We start from the raw sequence: 10080 nt of genomic DNA on the forward strand, positions 1-10080 counted from the left end.
GATGAATAGAAACACTGAAAACACTAAACCTTTGTTTTAAAGTTCAAAGGAAAGGTTAAGGTCTGTTAAAATCTGTTTTTAAACACGTTGAAAGGGTTAAAGTTTCTGTATTGATTCCTCCTGATCAGAGTGATCAGAAGTCAGTTTAAAGGTAAGTGATGGAGGACTACATCTACAGTCCTCTCTCTGTAAATCTATTGTAAAGTTGATCTGGAGTTAGATGAAGCTTCATCAGGAGGAGGTCTTTAAAGTTACTCTCTGTTGACTGAGTCTGCAGCTCAGCCTGGACACGAGGACAGGAGTCAGGTTAGAAACAGACGTCTTCACTCTTCATGAACAGCTGCAGCTCTCATCCTGTCCACGTACTCAGGGGAGTGGGAGTGTTTTACTAAGAGAGATCTGAAGAAAGGTGAACCTGTCCTTTAAAGGAGACGTATACCTGTTCTCCATCTGGCTCTCTGGACTTCCTACCAACCCTCAAACTGTGAAATCAGACAACCAGTCAGGTTATTATGGGATGGGATTCAACCAGCCAATCACATCTGTCTCCCCTTCTTATGTCACAGCCTCATTAGAATATACCGCCCACAGCTGGAGAACTACCTTTACTCAGGTGAACCATGTTTTCCTCTCCAGCCAATCAGAGCAGACGGGGCTTTTTAGGGAGGGGCTCTTAAGAGACAGGAGCTAAACCGGAGCGGTTCAGACGGTGAATATGTAGTATATGTATATATGTAGTATATGTGTATATGTATATTCAGACAGAGGGTGAATACAGGGATACGTATATATGTATATATGTATATATGTATTTATGTATATTCAGACTGACAGGATGAGAACAATAATGTAATTTCTTAACATTAAATGTGCACTGAGTCGGATGTGGCCAGAATTTTAGTTTAAACATCATAAAAAGTATGAACGTGAGAATGAGCATAAAGAACGAGTCTTTACATGTTCAACACATCTGGAAGACAGAATCTTTATTTATTTATTTCAGCATCATTTCAGTGAATATATTTGATCATTTATCAGTTTAATGAGTAAACTGGATTTAATCTGCAGCAAAGAATGAAGGAAAGCTGTTAAACAGTGAGAGAGACAGCAGTGATATTACTATAGATAACTATATACCAGGTGATGACATCATCAGCTCCAACCAATCAGCTGCACTCGTTTCCTTTGATGAGGAAGAAGGTTCCAGCAGCCACACCGAGCAGACCCACCGTCAGACCCAGTCCACAGAACACTGATGGGCCAATACCGGGCTGAGGCTTCTCCACATCTGGACACAGAAAACACACAGAGACACCAATCACTCCTCCACATCTGGACACAGGAAACACACAGAGACACAAATCACTCCTCCACATCTGGACACAGGAAACACACAGAGACACGAATCACTCCTCCACATCTGGACACAGAAAACACACAGAGACACGAATCACTCCTCCACATCTGGACACAGGAAACACACAGAGACACGAATCACTCCTCCACATCTGGACACAGAAAACACACAGAGACATTCAGCTTCACCTCCACATCTGGAGACAGAAACACACAGAGACACTAATCACACCTCCACATCTGGACACAGAAAACACACAGAGACATTCAGCTTCACCTCCACATCTGGAGACAGAAACATTCAGCTTCACCTCCACATCTGGAGACAGAAACATTCAGCTCCACCTCCACATCTGGAGACGGATCAGCTGTAGTTTGGTCAGTTCATCAGGTGTCTGTATTGATCTGTCTGTAGTTTGTCTGTAGTTTGTTTAGATGTTAATAAAGTGTTCTCACCCCAGATTCTGGTCAGTGGTTGCTCCAGGGCCAGATGTTCCACCTCACAGCTGTAGATGTCTCCCAGCTGTGGGGTGAACTTCAGTGTGGAGAACTGGTTGTAGGTTCCGTCTTTGTTGATCATGGGAACATTGATGGTGGTTCCTACGGTGACCTTCTCTCCGTTCTTTGTCCAGGAGACGTTAACAGGAGCAGGAAAGAACCCAGTCACATGACAGATGAGGATGTTCTCCTGTCCCAGATCCACGTTGTCATGAGTGTAGATCATCGGACTGGACGGAGCATCTGAACAGAAACACAGCTCTTATTATATTCTATTATATTCATGTCTTCTATACTGTTCATGTTCTCATGGAGGGTAGAGTTATAGTGAGAATCATCAGTGAAACTCTTCTATCCAGCTCTTAATGATAGTTGAGAGCAGCTTGGTGGTTCCCCTCTCGGCCAATCAGGGTGTGATGACGCCCTTTCTGTAGGGCTTAAAGAGAGGAGGGAAACTGCACCTCTGGTGTCATTCTGATCTCTCCTTCACTAAATACAACATCTATTATCAGCCAAGCCAGAACCTCTGCTCTGTTTTAGAGAACCTCTGCTCTGTTTTAGAGAACCTCTGCTCTGTTTTAGAGAACCTCTGCTCTGTTTTAGGCCCGTCTGAGGTTCTGAGCTCTTTGAGTTTTTGCTGAATGAGAGTGTTGACTATCCTAGTGGGGGGACACTAAATAAATACCTTCAGTTAGGTTACCTCACTAGGACGATTAGGTGTTCGTGCAAGGATCTTGCTTGCCTCACGACGGCCTAGCGACAGCCTAACGACAGCCTGACGACAGCCTAACGACAGCCTAACGAGAGCCTCACGACAGCCTGACGACAGCCTAACGACAGCCTCACGACAGCCTCACGACAGCCTGACGACAGCCTAACGACAGCCTAACGAGAGCCTCACGACAGCCTCACGACAGCCTGACGACAGCCTAACGACAGCCTAACGAGAGCCTCACGACAGCCTCACGACAGCCTGACGACAGCCTGACGAGAGCCTCACGACAGCCTCACGACAGCCTGACTACAGCCTAACGAGAGCCTCACGACAGCCTCACGACAGCCTGACGACAGCCTAACGAGAGCCTCACGACAGCCTCACGACAGCCTGACGACAGCCTCACGAGAGCCTCACGACAGCCTCACGACAGCCTGACGACAGCCTAACGACAGCCTAACGAGAGCCTCACGACAGCCTCACGACAGCCTGACGACAGCCTAACGAGAGCCTCACGACAGCCTCACGACAGCCTGACGACAGCCTAACGAGAGCCTCACGACAGCCTCACGACAGCCTGACGACAGCCTAACGACAGCTTAGCGACAGCCTCACGGTAGTCTAACGACAGCCTCACGATAGTCTAACGACAGCCTCAAGATAGTCTAACGACAGCCTCACGACAGCCTAACGACAGCCTCACGACAGCTTAGCGACAGCCTCATGGTAGTCTAACGACAGCCTCAAGATAGTCTAACGACAGCCTCACGATAGTCTAACGACAGCCTAGTGACAGCCTCACGGTAGTCTAACGACAGCCTCACGGTAGTCTAACGACAGCCTCACGACAGCCTCACGATAGTCTAACGACAGCCTCACGATAGTCTAACGACAGCCTCAAGATAGTCTAACGACAGCCTCACGATAGTCTAACGACAGCCTAGTGACAGCCTCACGATAGTCTAACGACAGCCTCACGACAGCCTCACGATAGTCTAACGACAGCCTCACGATAGTCTAACGACAGCCTCACGATAGTCTAACGACAGCCTCACGATAGTCTAACGACAGCCTCACGATAGTCTAACGACAGCCTCAAGATAGTCTAACGACAGCCTCACGATAGTCTAACGACAGCCTCAAGATAGTCTAACGACAGCCTCACGATAGTCTAACGACAGCCTCACGATAGTCTAACGACAGCCTAGCGACAGCCTCACGATAGTCTAACGACAGCCTCACGATAGTCTAACGACAGCCTCACGATAGTCTAACGACAGCCTCACGATAGTCTAACGACAGCCTCACGATAGTGTAACGACAGCCTCACGATAGTCTAACGACAGCCTCAAGATAGTCTAACGACAGCCTCACGATAGTCTAACGACAGCCTCACGATAGTCTAACGACAGCCTCACGATAGTCTAACGACAGCCTCACGATAGTCTAACGACAGCCTCAAGATAGTCTAACGACAGCCTCAAGATAGTCTAACGACAGCCTCAAGATAGTCTAACGACAGCCTCAAGATAGTCTAACGACAGCCTCAAGATAGTCTAACGACAGCCTCACGATAGTCTAACGACAGCCTCACGATAGTCTAACGACAGCCTCACGATAGTCTAACGACAGCCTCACGATAGTCTAACGACAGCCTAGCGACAGCCTCACGATAGTCTAACGACAGCCTCACGATAGTCTAACGACAGCCCTCACGATAGTCTAACGACAGCCTCACGATAGTGTAACGACAGCCTCACGATAGTCTAACGACAGCCTCACGATAGTCTAACGACAGCCTCAAGATAGTCTAACGACAGCCTCACGATAGTCTAACGACAGCCTCACGATAGTCTAACGACAGCCTCACGATAGTCTAACGACAGCCTCAAGATAGTCTAACGACAGCCTCACGATAGTCTAACGACAGCCTCACGATAGTCTAACGACAGCCTAGCGACAGCCTCACGATAGTCTAACGACAGCCTCACGATAGTCTAACGACAGCCTCAAGATAGTCTAACGACAGCCTCACGACAGCCTCACGATAGCCTCACGATAGTCTAACGACAGCCTAGCGACAGCCTCACGATAGTCTAACGACAGCCTCACGATAGTCTAACGACAGCCTAGCAACAGCCTCACGATAGTCTAACGACAGCCTAGCAACAGCCTCAAGATAGTCTAACGACAGCCTCACGACAGCCTCACGACAGCCTCACGATAGCCTCACGATAGTCTAACGACAGCCTAGCGACAGCCTCACGATAGTCTAACGACAGCCTCACGATAGTCTAACGACAGCCTAGCAACAGCCTCACGATAGTCTAACGACAGCCTAGCAACAGCCTCAAGATAGTCTAACGACAGCCTCACGACAGCCTCACGACAGCCTCACGATAGTCTAACGACAGCCTCAAGATAGTCTAACGACAGCCTCACGATAGTCTAACGACAGCCTCAAGATAGTCTAACGACAGCCTCAAGATAGTCTAACGACAGCCTCAAGATAGTCTAACGACAGCCTCAAGATAGTCTAACGACAGCCTCACGATAGTCTAACGACAGCCTCAAGATAGTCTAACGACAGCCTCACGATAGTCTAACGACAGCCTCAAGATAGTCTAACGACAGCCTCACGATAGTCTAACGACAGCCTCACGATAGTCTAACGACAGCCTAGCGACAGCCTCACGATAGTCTAACGACAGCCTCACGATAGTGTAACGACAGCCTCACGATAGTCTAACGACAGCCTCACGATAGTCTAACGACAGCCTCAAGATAGTCTAACGACAGCCTCACGATAGTCTAACGACAGCCTCAAGATAGTCTAACGACAGCCTCACGATAGTCTAACGACAGCCTCAAGATAGTCTAACGACAGCCTCACGATAGTCTAACGACAGCCTCACGATAGTCTAACGACAGCCTAGCGACAGCCTCACGATAGTCTAACGACAGCCTCACGATAGTCTAACGACAGCCTCAAGATAGTCTAACGACAGCCTCACGACAGCCTCACGATAGCCTCACGATAGTCTAACGACAGCCTAGCGACAGCCTCACGATAGTCTAACGACAGCCTCACGATAGTCTAACGACAGCCTAGCAACAGCCTCACGATAGTCTAACGACAGCCTAGCAACAGCCTCAAGATAGTCTAACGACAGCCTCACGACAGCCTCACGACAGCCTCACGATAGTCTAACGACAGCCTAGCGACAGCCTCACGATAGTCTAACGACAGCCTCACGATAGTCTAACGACAGCCTAGCAACAGCCTCACGATAGTCTAACGACAGCCTAGCAACAGCCTCAAGATAGTCTAACGACAGCCTCACGACAGCCGCACGACAGCCTCACGATAGTCTAACGACAGCCTCACGACAGCCTCACGATAGTCTAGCGACAGCCTCACGATAGTCTAACGACAGCCTAGCAACAGCCTCACGATAGTCTAACGACAGCCTAGCAACAGCCTCAAGATAGTCTAACGACAGCCTCACGACAGCCTCACGATAGTCTAGCGACAGCCTCACGACAGCCTCACGATAGTCTAACGACAGTCTCACGATAGTCTAGCGACAGCCTCACGACAGCCTCACGAGTCTAACGACAGTCTCACGATAGTCTAGCGACAGCCTCACGACAGCCTCACGATAGTCTAACGACAGCCTAGCAACAGCCTCAAGATAGTCTAACGACAGCCTCACGACAGCCTCATGACAGCCTCACGATAGTCTAACGACAGCCTCACGACAGCCTCACGATAGTCTAGCGACAGCCTCACGACAGCCTCACGATAGTCTAACGACAGTCTCACGATAGTCTAGCGACTGTCTAGCACCTGCAGGCTTTATCTAGTTATTCTATTCATTTGTTGATTTTCACTGAAACCCTTTATACCCGTTTCTTTTGGTCTATTTCATTTGGTGAAACTATAAAGGAAAAATAAAAAGTATATTTCAGTTTCCTTAATTGTTTGTTATTTAGAGGCATTTGTTCATTATTATTATCATTATCATTATCATTATTATTATTATTATTGTTATTATTATTATTAAGGAGGCATTTTGTATTATTATATGGATGGGAACTGGTTCTCGGTCTCTCTGCCTGATCAACTGAAGTCTGAGGGGAATCCGTACGCCACAAAGAATGACAGCTCAGCCTGTGAGTCGTAGATCAGGTGATAATATATAACTTGTACGTGAGGAGAAATGAATGAGGGGGTTTGTTTGGCAGCACTGAAGGAAAGGACTGTTTGTGTGGATGTTGATGAAATGAGTTCCATCATTCATGTTCCCTTCAGGATGAACCATCAGAACTCTAATGACCCTCTGCCTTCTCCTCTGTAGCGCCACCATCAGGTCACCATGGTAACACAATATGCAACAACATAAATCAAATTTATTTTACACACGTTGCTGCAATGCAAATTTATATACATGCAGGTGTTATGTTATGTTATGCTATGCTAGCTGTGTTCATGCTATGCTATGCTAGCTGTGTTCATGCTATGCTATGTTATGCTATGCTATGCTATGCTATGCTATGCTATGCTATGCTATGTTATGCTATGCTATGCTATGCTATGCTATGTTCATGCTATGCTATGCTATGCTATGCTATGTTCATGCTATGCTATGCTAGCTGTGTTCATGCTATGCTATGCTATGCTATGCTATGCTATGCTAGCTGTGTTATGCTATGCTATGCTATGCTATGCTAGCTGTGTTATGCTATGCTATGCTATGCTATGCTATGTTCATGCTATGCTATGCTAGCTGTGTTCATGCTATGCTATGCTATGCTATGCTATGCTATGTTATGCTATGCTATGCTATGCTATGCTATGCTATGCTATGTTATGCTATGCTATGCTATGCTATGCTATGCTATGCTATGCTATGCTATGCTATGCTCTGCTCTGCTCTGCTAGCTGTGCTATGCTAATGAAGGAACATGGGGCAACAGCATGGCTCACTGAGAACAGATTGAAGCATGTAGATGTTCTCTTATGAAGGTTTTTAGATGTTTCTAGAGGAACACTGTCTGTTCTTTAATCAATAATCAATATCTCATAGTTCAGTTTGGTCTAAACACAACGTGTTGATAGAAAACAACAAACATCCTGAATTAGAAGAGCAAGCAGCTAAATCCATCAACCCCAGTCAGGTAACACAGATCAATGGCTGCTTTAAGGATCAATGTAATAGAGATCAATATTCTATTAATGACAGGAAGACATCAGTTAATGTGACTGTTAGTTTAAACAGCTGGAGACAGATCAGAGAGAAGAATGAGACGAGTTAGTCTTTACCCTTCTCCTGGGGGAGGTCCTTGAAGCCTCCACGATGATTCTGAAGGTTCGTTCTGCAGATCTGTAGACTAGCCTTAGCAGATTCTAAAACTCCTTCTGGGTAGCTCATATGATCTACAAAACTGGGCTGAGGATCGACTCCTCTGTTGTTCTTGAAGTCTGCGTACCACAACTCTTCACCATCCAGTCCATACATGAATTCTCCATCAACCTCTGAACAGCCGAGGATATGAATGTCCTGATGTAGACCTGAAGAGAAACAGAAAGATCAGCTACTGACACACTGTCTGTTGATCAGTCAGTTAACAATCTGGTGGTCTGTTGTTCAGTCAGTTATCAATGTGAGACAGGATCTTACCTTCAGCTGAGACACAGAGGACACCAGAGAGGACGAGGACCACGATCATCTTCATCAGCTTCATCTGTAGACCTGAACCCGTCTGTGGACCTGAACCCGTCTGTAGACCTGAACCCGTCTGTGGACCTGAACCCGTCTGTGGACCTGAACCCGTCTGTAGACCTGAACCCGTCTGTGGACCTGAACCCGTCTGTGGACCTGAACCCGTCTGTGGACCTGAACCCGTCTGTGGACCTGAACCCGTCTGTGGACCTGAACCCGTCTGTAGACCTGAACCCGTCTGTAGACCTGAACCCGTCTGTAGACCTGAACCCGTCTGAGGACCTGAACCCGTCTGTAGACCTGAACCCGTCTGTAGACTCTCTGTAGACCTGAACCCGTCTGTAGACCTGAACCCGTCTGTAGACCTGAACCCGTCTGAGGAGACTGACAGTAACTCCAGCAGCAGCAGCTGATCTCTTAGACACACAGAGAGCAGCAGCCAATCAGAGAGCAGAGAGACGTGCTGTCATGTGTTACCAGGTAGAGGCCGTCTGCTGCTGCTGCTGCTGCTGCTCACATCAACTGCACTTTACAGACATGATGACAGCTGCAGATCAATAATCAATACTGGATCCATAGAGGCTTTTCAAAATAAAGGTTAGATTGAAACTTTGTATCATTCTGAGTTTTTCAAAGTAAAGTCTTTAAAACGTAAACGTTGAATTCAGTTTCATCTCCAACATGTCAGATTAAATACAGTGATACCAAAGATGAAGATAATATGAATATAATAGTAATATGTAGTCTTTTCCAGAGTCAGGAATGTGAAGTAAAGTCCCCTCTCAGAGAGTGGAACTCCCATCATCATGTTTCTACTGAACACAACCATCCAACAGGTGAAGAGGTGAGAGAGTTCACCTGATCTCTAGACGTTACATTAAAGACCACTGAGTGAGCTGCTGGAGAGACGCCTCCTCTCCTCTCCATCGTCTCTCACCGTCAGGGAGGTGCTGCTCATATCCTCTGTCTCCAGGTAGCTGCTCCTCATGTCTCATGTCTCTGTGGTGGACGCTACGTACAGTCTATACCTGAGAGCGTCCCCGCTGCTCAGAGGGACAGTAATCAAGTGAATGTCCTCGTCTCCATCCGGGACGAATGACTGTCTCATTTCATCTCCACTAACCAGCCGGTCCTCGTCCATGTGGCGGCGCTCTCCACCAGGATGTTCACAATTACCCGTTAACCGATAACCGTTAACCGTTAACCGTTAACCGTTAACCCACATTAAGCATCTTAACCGTTAACCTACATTAAGCATCTTAACCGTCAACCGTTAACCTACATTAAGCATCTTAACCGTTAACCTACATTAAGCATCTTAACCGTTAACCCACATTTAGCATCTTAACCGTTAACCCACATTAAGCATCTTAACCGTTAACCTACATTAAGCATCTTAACCGTCAACCGTTAACCCACATTAAGCATCTTAACCGTTAACCTACATTAAGCATCTTAACCGTTAACCCACATTTAGCATCTTAACCGTTAACCCACATTAAGCATCTTAAACCGTTAACCTACATTAAGCATCTTAACCGTCAACCGTTAACCCCACATTAAGCATCTTAACCGTTAACCTACATTAAGCATCTTAACCGTTAACCCACATTTAGCATCTTAACCGTTAACCTACATTAAGCATCTTAACCGTTAACCCACATTTAGCATCTTAACCGTTAACCTACATTAAGCATCTTAACCGTTAACCTACATTAAGCATCTTAACCGTTAACCGTTAACCCACATTAAGCATCTTAACCGTTAACCGTTAACCCACATTAA

General features: G+C 46.6%; 1 protein-coding gene across 27 annotated transcripts; it reads right to left on the bottom strand.

The window, feature by feature from the left end:
* Window positions 1-956: 956 nt before the first annotated feature.
* LOC119484179 (H-2 class II histocompatibility antigen, A-U alpha chain-like) lies at window positions 957-8697 on the bottom strand. 27 transcript variants are annotated; one of them, XM_037762809.1, is made up of 6 exons: window positions 8578-8695; window positions 8254-8325; window positions 7896-8144; window positions 1813-2097; window positions 1634-1709; window positions 957-1324 (listed from the first exon to the last, which is right to left on the bottom strand). In XM_037762809.1, the coding sequence occupies exons 2-6, from the start codon at window positions 8315-8317 to the stop codon at window positions 1153-1155; spliced, it is 846 nt and encodes a 281-aa protein (XP_037618737.1). In that variant the 5' UTR covers window positions 8318-8325; window positions 8578-8695; the 3' UTR covers window positions 957-1152. The 27 variants fall into 27 exon arrangements, with proteins under 27 accessions (XP_037618737.1, XP_037618734.1, XP_037618740.1 ...); XM_037762806.1 differs by having other exon boundaries at window positions 8254-8361; window positions 8578-8694; XM_037762812.1 differs by having other exon boundaries at window positions 8596-8688.
* Between the last annotated feature and the right edge of the window lie 1383 nt (window positions 8698-10080).

Source organism: Sebastes umbrosus, unplaced genomic scaffold (assembly GCF_015220745.1).
Source record: "Sebastes umbrosus isolate fSebUmb1 unplaced genomic scaffold, fSebUmb1.pri S35, whole genome shotgun sequence".
Classification (NCBI taxonomy): Eukaryota; Metazoa; Chordata; class Actinopteri; order Perciformes; family Sebastidae; genus Sebastes; species Sebastes umbrosus.